This window comes from Euleptes europaea, chromosome 4 (genome assembly GCF_029931775.1).
Source record: "Euleptes europaea isolate rEulEur1 chromosome 4, rEulEur1.hap1, whole genome shotgun sequence".
Taxonomy (NCBI): Eukaryota; Metazoa; Chordata; class Lepidosauria; order Squamata; family Sphaerodactylidae; genus Euleptes; species Euleptes europaea.
This window is the reverse complement of record NC_079315.1, coordinates 13,880,927-13,904,666: the sequence shown is the minus strand read 5'-3', so window position 1 is coordinate 13,904,666 and position 23,740 is coordinate 13,880,927. Positions and strand designations below refer to the sequence as shown.

At 45.8% G+C, this 23,740-nt stretch overlaps 1 protein-coding gene and 1 non-coding gene across 2 annotated transcripts in view; one reads left to right on the top strand and one right to left on the bottom strand.

Annotated features, from left to right (window-relative positions):
- LOC130476546 (T cell receptor beta chain MC.7.G5-like) overlaps positions 1 to 13,405 on the top strand; it is a 92,796-nt gene extending 79,391 nt beyond the window's left edge. Inside the window, exons 4-8 of the mRNA XM_056848492.1 lie at positions 147 to 186; positions 7,172 to 7,510; positions 8,979 to 8,996; positions 9,917 to 10,023; positions 13,319 to 13,405. Coding sequence (XP_056704470.1) covers positions 147 to 186; positions 7,172 to 7,510; positions 8,979 to 8,996; positions 9,917 to 10,023; positions 13,319 to 13,330 — 516 coding nt within the window. The 3' untranslated portion in view covers positions 13,331 to 13,405. The remainder of the gene's footprint in view (positions 1 to 146; positions 187 to 7,171; positions 7,511 to 8,978; positions 8,997 to 9,916; positions 10,024 to 13,318) is intronic.
- An 8,159-nt stretch (positions 13,406 to 21,564) lies between these two features.
- Positions 21,565 to 21,636, bottom strand: TRNAA-GGC (transfer RNA alanine (anticodon GGC)). The gene has a single exon. It is a non-coding gene; the product is annotated as a tRNA-Ala (tRNA).
- Positions 21,637 to 23,740: the final 2,104 nt, after the last annotated feature.

Sequence of the window (23,740 nt, the reverse complement as noted above, 5' to 3'; positions counted from 1 at the left end):
GTAGGCTCAAAGACAGGTTGTGTCAGTAATAAAAGGAAGGAACAGGAACACACACACACCCCCACACCCCCACACACACTCCACAATGCCAAAGATCTCCGGGGACCAAGTTTGGTTGCAGGACTGACATGCTGTGGAGCGGCCAGACGGTGTACTTTGGACAAGGAACACGGCTGACCGTGCTAGGTAAGAAACACTGGGATGGTGACCTAGGAGAGAGTAACACTTAGCCTTTAGGTGATGATGGCAAGGAGTGTAAACCATTCTCAAGTGTGATTTCAACACTCTTAAAAACCCTGCAAAGCAGTATGGTATCAGGCTAGCCCAGTTTTCTTGTGTCATGTATTGGAAACTGGTAGGGAATAGTGGCCAGCTTGAAGTCCACCCAATGGATTCATGGTGCATGGGAGATTTGATCCAAGTAGGGACCCATAGACTAGTCTGTTCTGCTGGTGTCTGAAACCCTCCAGAGGGCCTGTAAAGAAAGGGTTTATAAGTAATTGGTAGTGCTGTCAGGATTAGATTTTGGATTAGCAGTCCGGGACCCCAGTAAAATCAGGCTGCATTTTCACATTTGATGTTTACATTATCATCTAAAATGGGGGGGGGGGCTGCATAAGACCACAAAGTCTGGATTCTAAAACTATCTGTGATGGGGCCCATAAATTGGAGACATTGTTCATCAACAGGGTTAATTTACAGGTTGTTCAGAAAAGGTTGGATCCCGTCAACTTTTGCGCACAATCTCACCGAATCCGTCTCTTTTCTATAAGCCCTGCTCAATGTAGCTTTTATCCATGAGGTCTCAACATAGCATTTTTGGTAGTCGAAGGGGAACCCCCTTCATTACCTTTCATTACCAATGAAAAAGCTGGTTGGATCCAACCCAAAGGCTTTAAAAGGGTGCTCGCCTTGATGTAATCTGAAATTATAGGATATGAACATTTGTAGGGCTCCTGAGCTAAACTGCTGTTTTGAAGCATAGCTGCAATGACTGCCATCTGTTTTTAAAAATCCATCGGGGAGGGGGGGAGAACATGTCGCTCCACCCTTATCCTGATCTGCCTAACATGGATTATCGTGAAGATAACAGGGGAAAGAACTAGGGACACAATCCTGAGCTCCTTGGAAGGAGGGTAGAATTGTAACGAATAAGGAAATATTCAAGGTCCACATAGCCCAGAATTCTTCTGTCAACAGTTGCTAGCTAGATATTAAAAAGTTAAGAAAAAAAGCTCTTGGTAGCATATAATGTCATCATTGTGAGGCAGAGGTACCCCAGTCCTTGATGAGAGCCATCCTTTTTGATAGCATGGTTTCACGCTGTGCCAACAACTACCCACTGAGCTTTGGCCAAGGAACTCGGCTGACTGTTCTAGGTAAGCAGCAGGCGATATGGAGTGGGGTGGAAGTATTGTTCTTCTGGATGTTCAGGAGAGATTTTCACTATCTTTGCTAGGCCTTAAAATTTTGAATTTTAGTATGAAACCCCTGAGAGCCGCTGAGGAGCAGTAGACCAGAATGTGGGATTTGGATCGAGGAGAAGTGGATGGAATTGGTGCTGGTCTACAAAGCTGACCAGGTGACCAAGCAGTTGATCTGATAGGGTAGAAGTGTGGATTAAATGAGGTAATTCCCCAGAGATCCTTGGGATGGGGGGTAAGTAAAATGTTCTGGGGCTACTTTGCTAGCGCTATGTTGGAGAGATGCTGGGAACCCAGTGAACGAGAAGGTTCATCTGAGCCAGCAGCGTGCTGCCGTTACTTCTGGAAGGAGATCCAACGCTGGATTTCTTTACGCTCAAAAATAGCACACGTTAGTAATAAAGGGGAGGAAGAGAACCCCATCCTTAGTTCTCTGGGGGCTCAGGTTTGCTTACAGGGATGACATGCTGTGAATCAACGAGAAGTTGTACTTCGGACAAGGAACGCGGCTGACTGTGCTAGGTAAGAAACGCTGGGATGGTGACTGTACGAGAGGGAAGGATTGTAAACCATTCTCAAGAGTGATCTCAACATTTTAAAAACAACCCTGCAAAGCAGCGTGGTATTCTCATTATAATTACTGGAAACTGTGAGCTGATGCGGAGAGAGAATAGTGGCCAGCTTGAAGTCCGTCCAATGGATTCATGGCTCACGGGAGATTTGATCCAAGTAGGGACCCATAGACTTCTCTGTTCTGCTGGTCTCTGAAACTCTTCAGGGGGTCAATAAAGAAAAGATCACTGGTGCTGTCAGGATCAGATTTTGGGGGATCATTCCAGGGTTTGGTGGAGTGGGGGGAATCGGGTAGCATTTTCTCATTTGATGTATACATTATCATCTAAAGAGGGGGGGACCCCATATGGGACCATAGAGTCTGCATTCTAAAATTATCTAACTCTTTGTGATGGAGCCAATACATGGGAAAAATTGTTCATCAATAGAGCTGAATTACAGGCTGTATATAAAGGGTTGGATCCAGCCAGCTTTTTTACTCAATCTCACCTATCCCTCTCCATATTACAGCACATTCAATGCAGTGTTTATCCGTGAGGTCTCATGATCCCCAGCGTAGCCTTTTTGGTAGCCAAAGGGGACCCCTCCTCCTTTTATTACCCATGGGAAAGCAGGTTGGATCTAGCCCAAAGGGAGAAGCTTTTCTCCGTCTCTCATAATACTAGAATGCAGGCTCATCCGCTGAAGCTGGAGGGTGAGAGATTCAAAACAGATACAAGGAAGTATTTCTTCACTCAACGCATAGTTAGATTGTGGAACTCCCTGCCCCAGGATGTGGTGAGGGCTGCCAACTTGGAAGGCTTGAAGAGGGGAGTGGACATGTTCATGGAGGAGAGGGCTATCCACGGCTGCTGCTAGTCAAAATGAATACTAGTCATGATGCATACCTATTATCTCCAGTATAAGAGGAGGAGGCCTATTATATTAGGTGCTGTGGAACACAGGCAGGATAATGCTGCTGCAGTCGACTTGTTTGTGGGCTTCTTAGAGGCACCCAGAGGGGAGGGGGCTCAAGTATTGGAACCACATCCCTAATACATCAGCACCCCTATTTCCACTTGGCTTATGTCTGGAGGGTATTCCTCCTGCTCTTCCTAGAGTAGGTTTGCCTACGAGGGTGCCATGCTGTGCTCTACAGATAAGCTTTATTTTGGACCAGGAACACGGCTTACCGTACTAGGTAAGAATCTGCAAAGGATGGGCTTATGAAATCCTGTAGGATGTGGGGTGGTGGTGGTGGTGGTGGTGAGATGTTACTATGCAGTTGATGCAATATTGGGCAAAATAATAATCAGAAGAGCTTGCCATAGAAGAATCTGAAAAAAAATGTGAAGGGGTTTTGGTCTTCGGAGAAAGGATTTATCATTAGGACATTTAAGGAGGTGGTAGCCACACCTCTAAACGGAATCGCTGCATTCTGCATTATGTAGGCTAGTATTCCCGAGAAACTCGGATGTGTTTGAACCCCCAGGGTGAAACTCTAGCGCAGTTTTCAGCCTCGTTTCTTTGCCGCTGCAACTATGGCTGTTACCGCACTAGGTATTCCCAGAGATGTATCAGGAGTTTGGAAATGTTATAAAAAACATCGCTTTAAAAGGGTTTTTTGATGCCACGGCTAAAAAATGGTTGGAAAACGTCTTCACAGCTAAAGGGGCCAAACAAAGTGCGAACAGTATTTTTTATAACATTTTCAGACTCTTAATACATCGCTGGGAATACCGAGTGCGGTAACAGCCTATGTTAATGGAGTGTTGATAAAAGTGGAGTGCGCTGAAGTGGAGTATCATCCTCAGTTTCGTGTGACTGTATAGGGAATGTGTGTGTGTAAAGTGCCTTCAAGTCGCAGCCAACTTATGGCGACCCCTTTTGGGGGGTTTTCATGGCAAGAGACTAACAGAGGTGGTTTGCCAGTGCCTTCCTCTGCACACTACAGCAACCCTGGTATTCCTTGGGGGGGGGGGTCTCCCATCCAAATACTAACCAGGGCTGACCCTACTTAGCTTCTGAGATCTGACAAGATCAGGCCAGCCTGGGCCATCCAGGTCAGGGCGTATAGCTAGTCCTAAATACCGAACACTCAATCCGGCAAAAAAGAAATCCCAAAACAACAACTGTGTAATTCCTTTGTTTAGGATGAACTCAAACACGGGGAGAAAATTTTTCTGCTCCTCAGAGCAGGATGTCGCCTCCTAACATTGGTCGTCCAAGGTTTACTCACACCTAGGGTTGCCAGTTTCCTCATAGGCAAACCTACTCTAGGAAGAGCAGGAGAAATACCCTCCAAACAGAAGCCGAGTGAAAATAGGGGTGCTGATGTTTTAGGGATGTGGTTCTCATACTTGAGCCCTCTCCCCTCTGGGTGCATCTAGGAAGCCCACAAACAAGACAACTGGAGATCTGAGGATGGAGCCAGAGAGAGTGGGGTTTAGGGCGGGAAAGGACCTTGGTAGGGTAGAACGCCATGAAGACCACCTTCCAAAGTGGCCATTTCCTCCAAGATAAGTGGAATAAATGCTTTAAATAAATACGTAATAAACAAGTGGTTCATGTTGTCTGGATATCAGTTGTAATTCCAGGAGATCGCCAGCCTCCACCCGGAGGTTGGCAACCCTACTCACACCCTAATAGACCTTGACCAAGGCTGGTTATCCAGCCAAACACATCTGTGGGGGGCACAATGAAGAGGGGCCAATACACTGCAGGGGCTTTAGCTGACTCTCAGCCAGTGGTGGCACAAAAGGTGATGGGCATCAGGTGACGGGCACTGCGCCCTGGACTTGCGCCACTACCCGTCTCTGTCCTGTCCATGAGTAGGCAATGGATGCAGAAGGCAATGGATGTGTCTTGAATTGACCCTGATGTTGTCCTAGTGATGGGAATAAGGATAACTCAAGGCAGAACAACATGTCATTCTGTTATCTACCCCCCCGCCCCCGCATTTATCTCCCTGGCATGAAAAGTAGTCAGTGCGGATAGGGTTGCCAACTCCAGGTGGGAAATATCTGGAGATTGGGGAGTGGAGCCTGAGGAGGGTGGGGTTTGCAGAGGGGAGGGGCCGAATGCTGCAGAGCCCGCCTTCCAAAGTGGCCATTTTCTCCAGGTGAATGGATCTCTGTCGCCTGGGGATCAGTTGTAACCCCAGGAGATCTCCAGCTACCACCTGGACGCTGTCAACCCTGCGTGCGGTGCCTGCGTGGTCTGCTCAGCAACAGCACCCAAGATGGGGCTAAACCCCATATTGTCATTGCGGCACCCTGGTTCTCAGCTGAGTGGTCCCGGCGGCGCTGCCCACGCCCCAATGACTACTTGGTTCAGCTTGTTCTAAGGTTGTTTCGTCATCCCCAGCCACCTTGATTTGTTGGCCAGGTTTAGATGAGAGAGAAAAGAATTTTTGTACTGCTTTGTTCCTCTGTGCTCTGGCTATGAAGTGCACTTTGGAACTGGAACTCGGCTCACTGTCCTAGGTAACATCGTTCAGAGCAAATACTGTTTGCATGCTCCTCTTCTGATAAGCAATTTGTACTTTTTTCCAAGCTTGGGCTGTTATTACTATGTGTCCGTTAGGAGTGGACATTTTCATGGAGGATGGATAGGGCTATTCATGGCTGCTAGTCAAAATAGATACGAGTCATGCTGCATACCTATTCTCTCCAGGATCAGAGGAGCATGCCTATTATCTTGGGTGCTGTGGAACACAGGCAAGATAATGCTGCTGCGGTTGTCTTGTTTGTGGGCTTCCTGAAGGCCCCTGGTTGACCACTGTGTGAACAGACTGCTGGACTTGATGGGCCTGGGTCTGATCCAGCATGGCCTTTCTTTTCTGTTTTTCGCTTTCCCCCCTTATGTTCTTAACCCCCACAACAAGTTTCTGATAAGACGTCTTCTTTCTTTCCTCACCACTTCTTCCAAAAGTGTGAGTGTGTGTGGGGGGTGGGGGGTAGAGAAAGTAATATGGAGTTACTTCACAAGTGGACCCTCATAAGTTAGGGTTGCCAGATCCAGGTTGGGAAACTCTTGGAGATTTGGGGATGGATAGGGTTGCCAACCTCCGGGTACTTGTTCCTTGTGTGTTACTTGCTGTTGGTTAGAGTATATAGCGCGAGAGATTGTAGTTTGCTAGAGATGCTTAGTTAGGTTTAAGGTTAGTGTCCACACTTAGAGTTAAGGTCGGGTGCAATAATTTTTATAAGTTTCCATTCTATAAGTTTCCTTTAGTACATGTATTCACATTAAATAGGTGTATAGAGATATAGAGCCTGCGTGCTGTTCTTTTTGTCTCAACCTCCAGGTACTAGCTATTAGTACCTGAAGGTTAAGACAGCTATTACAGCTGTTCTCCAGCCAATAGAGATCAGTTTCCCCTGGAGAAAATGGCCGCTTTGACAATTGGACTGTATGGCATTGAAGTCCCTCCCCTCCCCAAACCCCGCCTTCCTCAGGACCCACCCAAAAAAACCTCCCGCCAGTGGTAAGGAGGGACCTGGCAGCCCTAGGGATGGAGCCTGGGGAGGACAGGGACCTTAGTGGCGTACAATACCATAGAGTCAACTCTTCCAAACATCCATTTTCTCCAGGGGAATGCATCTCTGTATGTCTGGAGATGAGCTGTAATTCTGGGGGATCCCCAGGTCCCACCTGGAGGCTGGCCTTCCTACCATAAGTACCGTAAATTTGGAAATGGGTCCCTCTTCACAAAATTTAAGAACCACCAGGGTGGATCCAACTATTCTCCAAGGAGCCTTCCTCCAGCCTAAAGAGCCTCCCTCCAACTTAAGTGGCTCTTCCTTCAACAGAAAAGCCACTTAAATTGGAGGAAGGGTCCTCAGATTGGAGGAAGGCTTTCAACCTGAGCCGACAGGAAAGGTGGGTAGAAATATTTTAACTAATAAATACATATAGAAACTTTGCTTGGTGGAGTGGTAGGACAGGGGCAAGATCCACTCCACTGTGTTAAGGAGTGATCCCCACATGCGTACATTTCTCTCAGTCTCCCATCAGTGGATGAACATGTGGAACATCTGTAAAGCTTTGCATCTGAGGCGATCCAAAGGGAGAGGAAGGCCCTGTCAGCGCTGTTAGATCTGTAATGGCTCGACCAACATATATGAGCAAAGAGACTCTCGCTGGACGCGAAGGATCACTTCAGTTGTGCCATACCTCAATTTGTTTTCCAGAACCAGGACAAGAACCCAGACCCCCAAATGTGACCATCTTCGCCCCCTCCAAGGAGGAGATTAAAGAAAAGCATGCCGTCACCCTTGTGTGTCTGGCCTACAATTTCATTCCAGACCACGTCAACATTAGATGGTACAAGTCTGACACAGAGATAACGGAGGGGGTAAAGACGGAGGAGTTCTGCAAATACGACAGCGTCACAAAGAGCTACTCCTTGACCAGCCGTTTGAGGCTCTCCGAGTACGAGTGGGAGAATTCCCTGAATCCGTTCCGGTGTAAAGTCAAGTTCTACAATAATGACGGTGGTACAGACTATGAAAGTGAAATCCGTAGAGAAGGTGAGCGAAACGTGGGGAAGCTCTGTTGGCAAAACTCTGCGCTAAAAAATAAAGTCAAAATCTTGTAATGAAACTTCAGTACATTTTTATAATAATCATTTTTTAACAAAAAAAACAAATTAGAGTTCTGCGTCAAGGTTGTCCAAGTTCTGCACCATGAATGCTGGATTTTGCCATCCGAATACACAGAACAAATTAATCCAGTTGGTATGAGAGCCAGCGTGGTGTAGTGGTTAGGACTGGTAGACTCTAATCTGGAGAACCAGGTTTGATCCCCCACTCCTCCACATGAAGCCTGCTGGGTGACCTTGGGCTAGTCACATTTCTCTCTGAACTCTCTAGCCTCACCTACCTCACAAGGTGTCTGTTGTGGGGGAGGAAGGGAAGGAGATTGTAAACCGTTTGATTCTCCTTAAAAGGTTGAGAATGTGGGCATATAAAAAACAACTCTTCTTCTTCTTCTTCTTCTTCTTCTTCTTCTTCTTCTTCTTCTTCTTCTTCTGTTTTGAACCATTTTTTTTGGACCTGTGAATAAGAATCTCCCCCCAATTCCCAGAATTATTATTCAACCACCCCTCTAGTTTCTGAGATTTCACCAGCCTTTACCCATCAAAATTCAGCCTATTTTCCCCCCAACCATAAGGGCTAGAAACTTGACTTTAAGGAACAGAAAACAAAAGCTGAGACATGGAGGGAAGCTGAATTCTGCTCCCAGCACCGCCCTGGCTTTTTAACCAGTTTCACTTAAAAAACCAAATTAAAAGCGTTTTTAAAAATTCCCCCAAACTTTCTGAAACCCGTGGGCAAGTAAAGTTTTATTCCGACTTTTACATCATCTTCATCATCACCATTATTATTATTAGTAGTATTAATATTATAATTAGTAAAGGTAAAGGTCCCCTGTGCAAGCACCGGGTCATTCCTGACCCATGGGATGACGTCACATCCCAACGTTTCCTAGGCAGACTTTGCTTTACGGGGTGGTTTGCCAGTGCCTTCCCCAGTCATCTTCCCTTTACCCCCAGCAAGCTGGGTCCTCGTTTTACCGACCTCGGAAGGATGGAAGGCTGAGTCAACCTTGAGCCAGCTACCTGAAACCAACTTCCGTCGGAATTGAAGTCTGGTCATGAGCAGAGCTTGGACTGCAGTACTGCAGCTTACCACTCTGCACCACGGGGCTCCTAGATAATTAGTAATTAGCATTAATTATAATACGAATATTCCTATCAGTTTGAGTACTGGTATTATTTGCAAACAGCATTTGGACTGTTTTGCTCACTCATCCTATTCTTCCTTCTGGTGTCATTTGGCAGTCTTTCTCCCCCCACCCCACCCCTTACTCTTTCTTGTCAATCGTACTGTTTTTGAATTTCAGTTATTATCCAAAATGCACTGTTCCCTAACCCCCACCCCCTGCACTCTCAGCCCCAGCAATAGCTAACATCGATTTTCTCCCTTCTGCTTTCAGGTTGTGACACAGCAAAAGGTAAGGCAAAATCATCCTTCTTCCTCCAAATTGGTGCTGAAATGAATGGGTGCATTAGGCTTACCAACCTCCAGGTGGTGGCTGGAGATCTTCTGCTTTTACAACTGCTCTCCAGACAGAGGTCAGTTCACCTGGAGAAAACGGCTCTTTTGGAAGGTGGACTGTATGAAATCGTACCCCATTGAAGTCCCCGCCCTGCCTCTTGGCTCCACCTCCAAGATCTCCAGGTATTTCCCAACCTGGAGCTGGCATCCCTAGGGTACACGCTTTGCATTTCTGGCATGCTGATTCTATGGTTTCCAGAGAGTTCTCAGAGGAGATTGCTAGAGCATCCCTATCACTTCTGAGTTTACTGGGAAGTGATGGGGACACTCTAGCACACTCCCCCCCCCCAATTCTATGGAAACCACAGAGTTTTCGGAGGCAATAGCTAGAGCATGTGCGTCACATCTGGTTCACATCGCCCCAGCCCTAGAAAGCTCCCGTCGGTGACTAGGGGGAACCTGGCAATCCTAGCCCCCCTGGCCACAGGTGGGGGATGGGGGCCAGGTCTGGCAGATGCAGGTTGGGAAACTCCTGGCGATTTGGGGATGGAGCCTGGGGAGGACCGGGACCTCAGTGAGGTATTATGCCATAGAGTCCACCCTCCAAAAGAGCCATTTTCTCCAGGGGAACTGATCTCTGTAGTCTGGAGAAGAGCTGTAATTCCAGGGGATCCCAGGTCCCACCTGGAGGCTGGCATCCCTACCGACCTGGAAAGGATGTTGGGAGAACAAAAGAGATTTGAGTGAGCCACTTTGGATCCCCCTTGAGGAGAAAGGTGAGGTATAAGTGAATAAATAGATAAAAATAAACAAAAAGCAGTGTCTTCCTCGGTGATCCTTTGCATTTCTTCACCTTGCTTTCTTTTTTATTTTTAGCGTCATATGAAAACAGCAGCTACGTCGGACGCTTTGTCTACATTCTTCTCATTTTAAAGAGCACCTTGTATGGGGCCTTTGTCATGGGATTGATGCTGAGGAAAAAGGTAATGTACAGTTCTGATTTTTAAATGCCCTTTGCAGCCCCACCCCAGGAATCCACCGTTTGTGTGATTTGGTCATGATCCAATATCCCGCTCTAATCTGTGCCTGTTGGAGGCACATTGTCAGAAATTTCTATTTGTAGCATTTTTTTTAAAAAAGACAGTGATTTAGGGTAACAGTCAATAAAATGTGATTCTTACATCTCAGGGGTGGCTGAAGTGTTGATGTTCATTCTGCTGTGGTAGTAGGGTTGCCACCTCCAGGTTGAGAAATACCTGGCGATTTTTGGGGTGGAGCCTGAGAAGGGCAGGGCTTAGGGAGGGGAGGGACTTCAATGCCACAGAGTCCAATTGCCAAAGCGGCCCTTTTCTCCAGGGGAACTGATCTCTTATTGGCTGGAGAGCAGTTGTAACAGCGGGAGATCTCCAGCTAGGACCTGGAGGTTTAGCAAACTAAAGTTAGCGTGCTGACAATAATTTGGCAAACAAAAGACAGCAACTTATGCGAAAAATACAAGTGGTATTAATTTATCATATCCACTGTTGCATAGGAAAATTAATTCTATAGAGAGGCAACCTTGCCCATTACAAAAATTAGTACAAAAATAATACAGGTATAATTATTCAAAAAGTACACTGAGTATTTCATTTTATGTTTTGCTATATTCTCATTATGCTGTATTCTTTTCCTTATGCTTTCTGCGTTCATGTATTGCACTAAGCTATTATATTATGGTTTAGTGGTCCCTGAGGAAGGCTTTGATATAAGCCGAAACAGATGGTTACCGGACACCTGTCGAAGAAAGAACCTGCAACACTCCTCTTAGACAAAGTGATGAGCTACACATGCTATGATGCACAGTGTACTTTTTGAATAATTATACCTGTATTATTTTTGTACTAATTTTTGTAATGGGCAAGGTTGCCTCTCTATAGAATTAATTTTCCTATGCAACAGTGGATATGATAAATTAATACCACTTGTATTTTTCGCATAAGTTGCTGTCTTTTGTTTGCCAAAGGACCTGGAGGTTGGCAACCCCTCGCCGACGGCTTTGGGGCTTCCTTTTGATTATGCATGCCTTTTCCACCTGTCGGAGGTTGCCTGGCTCTCCCCGCGCGTTTTGCCTGCATTTTCCAGATTCTGGCTAAAACAGCATCTGGAAAACATGGGCAAAATGTGCAGGGAGAGTGAGTCGGCGGGGGTGACCGAGGGAAAACGTCCCTGCATAAAAGGCTAGTACCTGGAGGTTGGCAAATCTATTAATCAGAGAGGTGCCTACGGGAAATGCCTCCCCACGGATCTGGAGTAGATTATCTGGTGTAAGATATTTAGCCCACATCTAACTGAGACTATGGGGTACTGTATTACGGTGGTACGAGTCCTATGGGGGGGTGGGGTTTCGGTCACAGAAGATAGTGTTGGGGGATTCCTGCTCTGTCCCATGGCTGTTGACCTGTGGGTTGCCGCAGGGTTCCATCTTATCCCACATGCTATTTAATATCTATATGAAGCTACTAGGAGTGGTCATTGGGAGGTATGGGCTGTGATGTCACCAATATGTGGATGATCCTCATCTCTACCTTTCTTTTCCACTAGGGTTGTGCAAAAAAAAAAAAATTGGTAAATTTTGGGTTTATTGGGCCCTTCCCCTCCCCCCCCCCAGTAAACCCGAAATAAGCCGAAGGCCCATACAGGTTAATATGGTATTCAGCTTTATTTCTTGTTCCCCCCCCCCCCACACACAAAAAATGGGTCCATTATAGTCTATGGAAAAAAATTTCAAAGCTCCTGTGGGGGCATTTTTGGAGGTAGAGAAGCATTATGGGATCGACCCCTTCAGGGCCCCATAAAATTGGACCCCCTGACCCAATCTTCACCAAACTTTGCGGTTCATGCAAGGAGAGTCCTTGAAAATTTGGGAACTCTACCTCCAAAAATGCCCCCACAGGAGCTTCAATTTCCCCCCCCATAGACTATAATGGACCTGATTTTTTGGGGGGGAACCCGGAAATAGAGCTGAATACCATATTTACCAATATGGGTATTCGTCCTATTCGGCTTCAGGAAGATTCCCAGGTTTTGGCATTCGGTATTTGAATCACAAATTTTGGCATTCGGTAATACCAAAATATTGCCAAAATGGCTAATTTCGGGTTTATTTTCGGTTCGGGTATATTGATATGCACAACCCTGTTTTCCACTGAATTCTGCTGACGTTTGAACCTGTGCCTGAAATCAGTAATGGGCTGAATGAGGGTGAACAAGCTGAAACTTAATCCTGACAAGACAGAGATTCTGGGTTAGTAGAAAGGCAGACCAGGAACTTCAGAGCTCCCTTGCCTTGGATGGGGTCATACTCCCTTTGAAAAGCCAGGCTGACCGCTTGGGAGTACTGCTTGACACAGCGGTCACCTTAGAAAACCAGATGGCTGTGGTGGTTTGGACTGCTTTTGCCCAGCTTTGGCTGGTGCGTCAACTGCGCCCATTCCTGGGTCAGTCAGATCTCGCCACAGTAATCCGTGCTTTAGTTACATCTAGACTGGACTACTGCAATGCGCTCTAATTGGGGCTACACTTGAAGAGTGTTCGGAAGCTACAGCTAGTGCTGAAGGCTGGGGCTAGACTGCTGGTTGGGGTCAGCTGTTGGGAGCATGTACCCTTGATATTACAGCAATTACACAGGCTACTGGTCCACACCCAAATCAAGGTGTTCGTTTTGTCCTTTAAAGCCCTACATGGCTTGGGTCTGGGGTATCTGAAGGAACATTACACAGGCTACTGGTCCACACCCAAATCAAGGTGTTGGTTTTGTCCCTTAAAGCCCTACATGGCTTGGGTCTGGGGTATCTGAAGGAACATCATCTCCCATATATTCCTTCCTGGGACTTCAGATTGCAGGGAGGTGCCCTTCTGACTGTCCCACCAATAAAAGATGCTCATTGGGTGGGCACATAAGACAGGACCTTTTTAGTGGCAGCCCCACAATTCTGAAACAACCTCCCCAGGGAAGTGTGCGTGGCCTCCTCGTGGTCAATCTTCAGGAGGCAATTGAAAACAGTTTTATTTAGGACTACATTTGATTGATTTAGCTTTTATTATTAGTGGTCCTAGTTGGGAGTTTTTTGTTTTTGTTTTTTCAAATTCTGACTCTTTATAATTGTTTTTATTGTGTTTTTATAATGCTTTATTTATATTGTCAGCTGCCTTGAGTGCCACAAGGGAGAAAGGCAGATAATACATGTTTTGTTTTGAATAACAACCATCAGTTCTGTTCTCTTTCCTTTCCTATGACAGAGAGTGCAATAGAAGCCCTTTGCCTGGGAACCTCTCGCCAGCGTGGAGTGAATTGCTTGGAACTGGAAGGAAAGAGGAATCCAAACTCTCTTGCCCAAATATCCAATCCAGCATTTTGGAACTTTCTTTTGGGGGAAGGGAAGGTGATTGTAAGCCGGTTTGATTCTTCCTTAAGTGGTAGAGAAAGTCGGCTTATAAAAACCAACTCTTCTTCTTCTTCTCCTCCTCCTCCTCCTCCTCCTCCTCCTTCTCCTCCTCCTCCTCCTCCTCCTCCTCCTCCTCCTCCTTCTTCTTCTTCTTCTTCTTCTTCTGACTCTGTCTTTGAGGCTCTTCAGTTCTTTATGTTCATAAATACACTGACCATTTGTATTTAAGTTTCTTTACATTTTTAACTGTGTTCATTTGAAAATAGGCATGCTTAAAACAACAGCCTTAAAGCCCCATTGATTTCAAAGAGAGCCGAGATCTTTACAGGGCTGAAATCAATGTGGTTTAAAGTGTTTCACTTTGACTGGAACAAGCCCTGTAATTTAAAAGAAACGGGCTTAAACAACGACTATACTATCAAAAAGAGTGGGAAAAGATACAGGGCAAACCGACTAAAAGGAGTCTGTGAATTTATTAAAAAGAAGACACTGAAGGCACTCAAAATAAAATTGTGGCCTTTTATGGATGGCTGTTTCCCTCGCGGTCACCCCCAGACTACTTCGGGGCTTTGCCTTTATTATTCATGCATTTCCCGACCTTCAGAGATCGCCTCACTCTCCCCACTCATTTCTGCGCATTTTCTCCACGTTTTCTGGATGCTGGTCGGGAAATGCATGCATAATCAGAACAAAGCCCGAAAGTAGTCTGGGGGTGACCGCGAGGGAAACAGCCATGTCTTCTTTTAAATAAAGTTGAAGACTTTAATTTCTAGCGTTTCTTCTGTTAAAAGTGATTCTGACACAAGAATTTGGATCTTCTCAGTGGGTTTCAGATAATGTAATGGCACACCTTAGCTCTGATGGGTGGGGGTGTTGTCTCATCTGATTGTATGTTTCTTTCTGAATTAATGGATTGTGTGTTTCTTACTCAGTTGTGTTTCTTTCTGAATAAACGGATTGTGTGTTTCTTACTCAGTTGTGTATTTCTTTCTGAAGAAGCTTCATTCTTGTTCGTTTTAAAATGCAAACCACACTGTTCCTGTCCGTTTATTTCATTATGCCTACAGGCTTGAGTAAGTTTATACCCAGGCCCTATGGTTGCCAACCTCCAGGTACTGGCTGGAGATCTCCTGCTATTGCAACTGAACTCCAGCCGATAGAGATCAGTTCCCCTGGAGAAAACAGCTGCTTTGGCAATTGGACTATGGTTGCCATGTGCCTCTTTGCAACCGGTGGGAGGTTTTTGGGGTGGAGCCTGAGGAGGGCGGGGTTTGGGGAGGGGACGGACTTCAATGCCATAGGGTCCAATTGCCAAAGCGGCCATTTTCTCCAGGGGAACTGATCTCTGTCAGCTGGAGATCAGTTGTAATAGCAGGAGACCTTCAGCTCCTACCTGGAGGTTGGCAACCCTACCCCAAACCCTGCCCTCCTCAGGCTCCACCTAGGACTATCAGGTCCTTCTTTGCTAATGGCAGGAGGTTTTTGGGGCGGAGCCTGTGGAGGGTGGGATTTGGAGAGGGGAGGGACTTCAATTGCCAAAGCGGCCATTTTGTCCAGGGGAAATGATCTCTATGGCTGGAGATTAGTTGTAATAGCAGGAGATCTCCAGCTAGTACCTAGAGGTTGGCAACCCTAGCTCTGCCCCAGAAACCTCCCACCAGTGGCAAAGAGGGACCTGGCAACCCTACCAGGCCCAGATTCTATCCCCTCAACTACTGTTAAAACAATTCCGTTGGGCACCCTGGTGCAGGGTTAGATGGGAAAGTGCGACAGGAAAAATCATGTGGGGTACTATCTCTATGTGTACTCTCAAGTCACAGCTGACCTATGGCAACCCCTCAGGGAAATTTTCAAGGCAAGAGACAAACAGAGGTGGTTTACCGTTGCCCGCCTCTGCATAGTGACCCTGGACTTCCTCAGTGGACTCCCATCAGAGCAGTAACTAATATCTGAAGAGATTGTGCTAGCCTGAACCATCCAGATCAAGGCAGGGTGCTATCTTGCCATAGGAAAGTTGGTGTCTACAATCTAATGGTGGAATGCTATACATGGAAACAAATGGACTTAGACTAGAGTTGCCAACTTCCAGGTACTAGCTGGTGATATCCTGCTGTTGCAATTGATCTCCAGCCAATAGAGATCAGTTCACCTGGAGAAAATGGCTGCTTTGGCCATTGCACTCTATGGCATTGAAGTCCCTCCCCTCCCCAAACCCTGCCCTCCTCAGGCTCCACCCCAAAAACCTCCCATCAGTGGCGAAGAGGGGCCTGGCAACCCTATGTAATAACGGGAGATCTCCAACTACTACCGGGAGGTTGGCAACCCTAGGAGACACCAACTCTTCATGTTTCCAGTAAGGCAGAATGAGGTGGTGGGGGTTAATCTGCTTCTGAAGCCCCCCAGGTTGGCTTCAGTTAAGCTCTCTCTCCATCTTTGAAAGTCTCAAAGACAAAGATCTCAAATATGGAGACCTTCTCTCAAGTCAACCTGGAGGTCTTCAGGGACTGGTTAACAGCAGAAGTGTGAGGTGGTATGAACTCTTCTGATAGCAGCCCGTTTTGGGAGCTCCAAACTTATCATAGGAATTGTACAATTAAGCCGTCTTGGCTGATGAAGCTACTTTTTGTAGTGAAAACGCTGGAATACTTCCGGAGCCGCGTTACCACCTATATCTCCGTTGCCTGAAGAATTTGAAATTGACTAGAACACAACTCCATGCCTTACACGAACTTTTGTATATTTATTATCAGCTTCTGCCACATTGTTTTTGCTGTTTTCGCTTTGTAACCTCGGTTGCTTAGCTTTGTTTGCTTAATTTTGTTGCAATCATTGTATTACAGTGATAGCCTTGCTGTCTATATTAACTGCTATCCTTGCCTATTGCTTGTTTATTTTTGCCTACTACTGTCTTGTTTGACTAACCTCCAGGTACTGGCTGGAGATCTCCTGCTATTACAACTGATCTCCAGCCGATAGAGAACATTTCACCTGGAGAAAATGGCCGCTTTGGCAATTGGACTCTATGGCATTGAAGTCCCCTCCCCTCCTCAAACCTCCCACCAGTGGCGAAGAGGGACCTGGCAACCCTAGGAGGGGAGGGACTTCAATGGGGTATGATGCCATAGAGTCCACCTTCCAAAGCGGCCATTTTCTCCAGGTGAACTGATCTCTGTCACCTGGACATCAGCTGTAATAGCAGGAGATCTCCAGCCACCATCTGGAGGTTTTAGTAGTCAAACAAAAACAACTAGTGCCCCAACGGAGACTGAGAAATCAAAAAATTGAGCATTTATGGCATAGAATAATAGCTATTAAGCCATTTCCAAGATATACAATCTTTTTATATCCTTGAGAACTAACTTGTAAGGACAACTTATAGTTCGCAGTGTGCTTCAAGCTAGCAAGGACAAAGCCTTGCCGCTTGACAATTTGTAATAATAAGCAATATTATCACAATAGGCAAAAATATAACTTTTCAATTTTACAGTACATGGTTCTCATAGCAAAATCTGAATGTCCACAGAAGCCACCACCTGGAGGTTGCAATATTGTAGCTAATCAAAAGTATGCAGTCACTATGGCTCAAGAATTTTTAAAGAAATACAAACCAATAACACAAAAACACAAAGAAGTATATAGCTGTTATATATTAGCCATTTGTTATTTCACAAAGACTATGCAATTTGTAAAGGTTCTAATTACAAGAATAGGCACAGCTGTAAATTTTCTTATAGACATATACAATAACAGTTATGGCAAAGCACAATAAATGATAAAAACGCAAGATAAGAACACAACAAGACAGGATTCCGGTATGTGTCCTGTTTCAAAGTAAATTTCTTCAGTTGGTAAGTATAATAGTCCCGTTAATTATGATTAATTTCCTTTTGAAGACTGCTTATTTTTAGCATTGCATCTTGCTGTAGCCGTTTGAAGATTTTCAAAGCTTTTGGAGTTTCTTTAAAGTAGTGTATTCCAACGGTGTTTCTATTATAATTATTAAAGACAGTATTTTACAAAAAGGTGTCATTGGTTTATATAATTTATAATTTATAATGTTATAATTAATATAATTATAATATTATAATTAATAGTTATACTTTTGATTAACCACCTGGAGGTTGGCAACCCTAGCCACATGAGAAAAGCAGGGTATAAATTTAATAATTAATAAGTAAATAGATAAATAAGTAAATAATGTGTATCACCACCGCAATCAGCCACATTGTTACCACCACATTCTGTGATACATCTGGACCATTTAATGTTGTCTGTGTCTGGTGGGCCTATATTCCTTCAGATGTCAAGATCTCATACGGTTGAACGCTTCCCCCCCATAAAATCTCTAACATTTGAAGCTAGTATGTCTCTTCTTCTCATGTCTGCAGGACTAGTTTGTATGGAAAAGCTGTATTTTATGGTTCCCTTGCCTGAACAGTTAGTAATTGACTGCGTTTGATCATTGGCACGCCATGGTATTTAGAATTTTCACTGCTTTTGACATCTGTCACGGTACGAGATGTCATATTTGGTGCCTGCCAAAAGACACAAGTCCGGAGCAATCAAAATTTAAGTGCTGCGGTAAATGAGACTGTTGACTCCAGATTGGCAAACTCGAAATCTGAGAGATGAAAAGCATTCAAACTAAGGGCACATCCACATGCTATTGCACTATGGCGATCCTTCACGACTGGATTGCCTCGTCCTGTCCACACAGGAAAAAATCCAATTGCAAATTATTCTTGCAACAGAACAACAGTGTGATATCCTTTGGAAAAAAGTAGAAATTCCGGAAATTGAGAAATGGCAAGATAAAATGGAAGAATATGTGTCTCTGTGGGTGTTAAGTGCCGTCAAGTCACTTCCAAGTCAACGGCAACCCTATGAATCAATGTCCTCCGAAATTACCTACCTTTGACAGCCTTGCTCAGATCTTGCAAACTGAGGGCTGTTGAGAATATGTAGGGCAAATATATAGGGCTGTTGAGAATATGTAGGGCAAATTGAGAATATGTAGTGATGGCTAGATTAACTTGGTGAATGGTAGAACAATGGAAGAATTCCAGAAGAAATGGACTTTCTATCTTGAATGTATGAAGCAGAAGTTAGAATTTAGCTAAGAAGGGTGGAGATACAGTAATAAGTGAGCAAAGAATGTTGGTGATATAGTATCAAATATAAGAATACTAATATCAAGGTAGCAGAAATATAGTGTTTAGGTAACACCTAAATTGTGTCAAGCAGATGAAGAACAAAAGTGAAGCATAATAGTCAGCTTGGAAAATATGGATATTGGATATAAGGAGACAACTGACTGAATAAATGTTTAGATTGACATGAGTACTAATTTAAAATGAACTCCCTGAAAGACTGCTTACATTGTATATATATGGAAGATTGGATAGGTATGTGTGTATGTTTGTTTGTATGTTTTTGAAAATTAATATGTGGATGCAGTCAAAGTGGCATGAGGAGAACATAGCGTCGCCAACCTCCAGGTACTAGCTGGAGATCTCCTGCTATTACAACTGATCTCCAGCCAATAGAGATCAGTTCCCCTGGAGAAAATGGCCACTTTGGCAATTGGACTCTATGGAACTGAAGTCCCTCCCCAAACCCCACCCCTCAGGCTCTGCCCCCAAAACCTCCCGCCGGTGGCGAAGAGGGACCTGGCAACCCTAGGAGAACAAAATGTCAAATCTGGAATCCAGAAGATCTGGGCAGGTCAGGGCCAAGTGGGATCAGGAGAACTTCAGCAGAAGGAAGAGACCATTTGAAAAGTATCTATAGATACTTTTTCAGGGTTCTTCTTCTTCTTCTTCTTCTTCTTTTTTTTGCATTTCACCCACTTCATTATTCTTCCTTTAAGAGAATGAGTGGGGGGAGGGCAGGCGCTTTGGGGCATAACAGGATGCGGCTTTGACATTTGCTTGAGAAGCTCATTCTCCTGAGCAGACTTTACCGCAGCCCATGTTTCGTTATGATAGAGAGCTCAGTCAAACCCGTCACCTTTTCCTGCTATTATTGGAAACGGCGGAGCGCAGACGTGTCCCACCTACGCCTGGGGTTTCAGAGCCTGTTCTCACACTATCGTGTCGTGGCAGGAAGTGGTTGCCTGTTGTTGCAGGTGTTTACTTGTTGTTTTGGAGGGTCTACCTACCATCTCATGGCCAAAACAGAAGCAGCCTCAAATGACCTAGATTCTACAGGGACACCTGGACCCAACATCCCCTTTAGAAGGTGGTTCAAAGGCTGAATGGCTTAGGCTAAAGTTCAGAAGAGGGCTACAAACACAGTTGGGGGGGCATCTAGAAAACAAGTCAGCGTGGTGCAGTGGTTAACAGCGGTGGACTCTAATCTGGAGAACCAAGTTTGATTCCCCACTCCTCCACATGAGTTAGGGTTGCCAGGTCCCTCTTTGCCACCAGCGGGAGGTTTCTGGAACGGAGCCTGAGGACGGCGGGCTTTGGGGAAGGGAGGGACTTCAATGCCATAGAGTCCAATTGCCAAAGCGGCAATTTTCTCCTGGTGAACGGATCTCTTTGGTATGATTGTTGAATATATGTAATAATCTTTATTGGCTTTGCATTTTTTGCTGCTGTGTTTTCCAAACACACATTGCAGCAAGCTAACGTTGTTTTTTTGCACATACTACCTGGAGGTTGGCAACCCTAACATGAGTGGCAGACTCTAATCTGGCAGACTGGGTTGGATTTCCCAACCTACCCATGAAACCAGCTGGGTGACCTTGGGCTAGTCACAGTTCTCTTCAAACTCTCTCAGCCTCACCTACCTCACAAGGTGTCTGTTGTGGGGAGAGGAAGGGAAGGAGATTGTAAGCCGGTTTGATTCTCCTATCTCCTTAAAAGGTCACCCAGCTGGCTTCGTTTGTAGGAGTGGGGAAACAAATCCAGTTCACCAGATTAGCCTCTGCCGCTCATGTGGAAGGAGTGGGGAAATCAAACCCGGTTCTCCAGATCAGAGTCCACCGTTCCAAACCACCGCTCTTAACCATGACACCACGCTGGTGAAAGTGGTTTGAGGAAAATGGGACCAGTTAACTGACAGGGAAGTGGGCACTCCCTCATTGCAGTTCTTCAGCCAGAGCTAAGCACCGTCTGTAGGGAATCCTGTCGCTTTGGATTTCCAGCACTGAACAGGGGGTTGGACTACATTTATACAGCAGTTTCCAACTTGGGGACTCTATAATGTGTCCTGTCAGGCAGCCTTCTGATTTCCCTTTTAAATTGGCTGTTACTGTCAATGCTTCAGAGAGCACAGTAGAGTGGTGGCTTCGATAAGTGCCTGTGCCAAAGTGATTCAATAGAATCATAGAATAGAATAATAGAATCATGGGGTTGGAAGGGACCACCAGGGTCATCTAGTCCAACCCCCTGCATAATGCAGGAAATTCACAACTACCTCCCCCCCACTCCCCCAACAACCCCTACTGCGTGCCCAGAAGGGCCAAGATGCCCTTCCTCTTAGGATCTGCCTAAGGTCATTGAATCAGCATTGCTGACAGATGGCCATCTAGCCTTTGCTTAAAAACCTCCAGGGAACGAGAGCTTACCACCTCACGAGGAAGCCTGTTTCACTGAATAACCACTCTTACTGTTAGAAAAATAGAAATACACTAGAAAGGGAATGACACAAAGCACCTGGGATAGGAGGGGAGTATATAACCAGTGAAATATCGGCTCTCCTGTTGATTTATCATCACAATTTCATCCTATCTTCCCTCCAAGAAGCTTAGAGCAACATACACGGATTAAGCTTGTGAGTTAGGGAAGGATGAGGAATTGCTATTGGTCCAACCTTTGCTCCTGAGATTCATGGCTGATTGTGGAATTAAACCCCCTAGTTCTCCAGGGGTCACATCCATCAAGCTGTCTGCAATGTTAGACCAGTTCACTCCTTTAAACTTTCAGCAGTCAGCCAACTGTTAGAGCAAATGAACACATGAACACATGAAGCTACCTTATACTGAATCAGACCCTTGGTCCATCCAGGTCAATATTGTCTACTCGGACCGGCAGCTGCTCTCCAGGGTCTCAGGCAGAGGTCTTTTCCATCACCTACTTGCCTGGTCCCTTTAACTGGAGATGCCGGGGATTGAACCCGGGACCTTCTGCATGCCAAGCAGATGCTCTACCACTGAGCCACAGCCCCTCCCCAAGTGGTCACTGTCCAGCCAATGCCACAAGTCCCTTGCCTTGAAAACCCTATAGGGTTGCCATAAATTGTCTGTGACTTGACAGCACTTTCTACCACCAGTTGTGTAAAGGGATGAATCATAGAATCATCGAGTTGGAAGGGACCACCAGGGTCATCTAGTCCAACCCCCTGCACAATGCAGGAAATTCCGAACTACCTCTCCCCCCCACACCCTCAGTGACCCCTACTTCATGCCCAGAAGATGCCCAAGATGCCCAAAGGGTGACTTTCCTCCTTTTGGATGCACGCCTTAACGTGGTGAGGGGGTTTGTGTGTGTCAAGGAAACTGGGAGCAATGCCGTAAGGGGTCTAGACTCTATCAAGAGGCTAAACTCCTAGCAGAGTCACTTAAGACAGAACGGTCACAGCTGAGTCACCAGATGAAGATGCATCCACCACCTCCTTAAGGGATCAATGGCCACATCTGCAGAAGAGAGCAGGCGGTTCCAATGGTGATGGGGCAGAGGAATCCTTGAAGGTTAGCTGCTGGGCAGCAGCAACAGTGAAAGGTGACAATGGAGGAGGATCCTTTGTAGACAACGGCAGTGCTACTACAGCTAACCCTGGTTAGTACTGCGCAGAAGGCGGCACTGGTAAAACCAATTCTGACCATCACTTACCTTGAAAACCCTATGATGAGTCAATCCAAAATGGGGAAAAAAAAGATATAGTGCTGGAAGATGGGACCCCCAGGTCTGATGGCACTTAATCAGCTACTGGGGAAGAGCAAAGGACCTTTTGGAGGACATTGATTCACCAGGTCGCCATGAATTGGAAGCGACTTCATGACACTTAACACACACACACACACACACGGTGTCTTTAAAGTGCTGTGTCTTCAAAGGAAGTGCAACAGTCGTCAGCAGCGTCTTCTTTCAGGCCAGATGAAACGTCAAACTGAAGCAATTACCCTCCATCAGGGGGTCACCTTGAATTTACTCTGCCGATCCCCAAGGGCGTACTAAATCATGCACAGCTCCTCTCCTGGCCTCCAACGATACCAATACATGTATGGGCCACTATTGCTACTCCTGCATGTCCCCGTGTGTCAGGCCTGCTCTCTGCGTTTAGGGATAGTTTTGGTTTCTCACAGATGCTCTGCTTTGCTCAAGGATTGTTTTCCTAAGGACTGCATTCCTCTCTGGCTTTGAAGCTCGTGGGAGTCTGGCCCGTCGGACTGAGGGGTTTCCGTGCCAACCTTCGCTATCTTGATATGACCTGTTACTCCATATAGTCTGCTGTATGTCCCTTTTGCCCCATTCCTGCCTTTTTAATCGTTGCAAGCTCTGTATACCTGTATGACCTCCATTAAAGTCAACCCTTCTTTGGACTACCTGTCTGCGAGTGTTGCTTGTGAGAGTGCATCGGGAACAAGTGCTTACAGCGTGACATCTTCTTGCTCCTTGACTGCCCGGCTGGGCATCTGGTCAATCTGGGAACAGGTATGCTCTGTTGAGCCAAATGGCAAGCAGCATGAAACAACTTGGAGAGGGGGGATATTCTGTGGGGAATCCCACAGATACAGTTTGGGATCGGTAGACCAACATACTCGCTGAAAACATATCGCTTTACTCTGCTCTGGTTAGACCTCACCTAGAGTACTGTGTTCAGTTTGGGGCACTGCAATTTAAGAAAGATGTAGACAAGCTGGAACGGGTCCAGAGGAGAGCAACAAGGATGGTGAGGGGTCTGGAGACCAAGTCCTATGAAGAAAGGTTGGAGGAGCTGGGTATGTTTAGCCTGAAGAGGAGAAGATTGAGAGGGGATATGATAACCATCTTCCAAGTACTTGAAGGGCTGTCATAGAGAGGATGGTGCTGAGTTGTTTTCTGTTGCCCCAGAAGGTCGGACCAGAACCAATGGGGTGAAATTAAATCGAAACAGTTTCCGTCTTGATATTAGGAAGAATTTTCTAACAGTTAGAGCGGTTCCTCAGTGGAACAGGCTTCCTCGGGAGGTGGTAAGCTCTCCTTCCCTGGAGGTTTTTAAGAAGAGGTTAGATGGCCATCTGTCAGCAATGCTGATTCTGTGACCTTAGGCAGATGATGAGAGGGAGGGC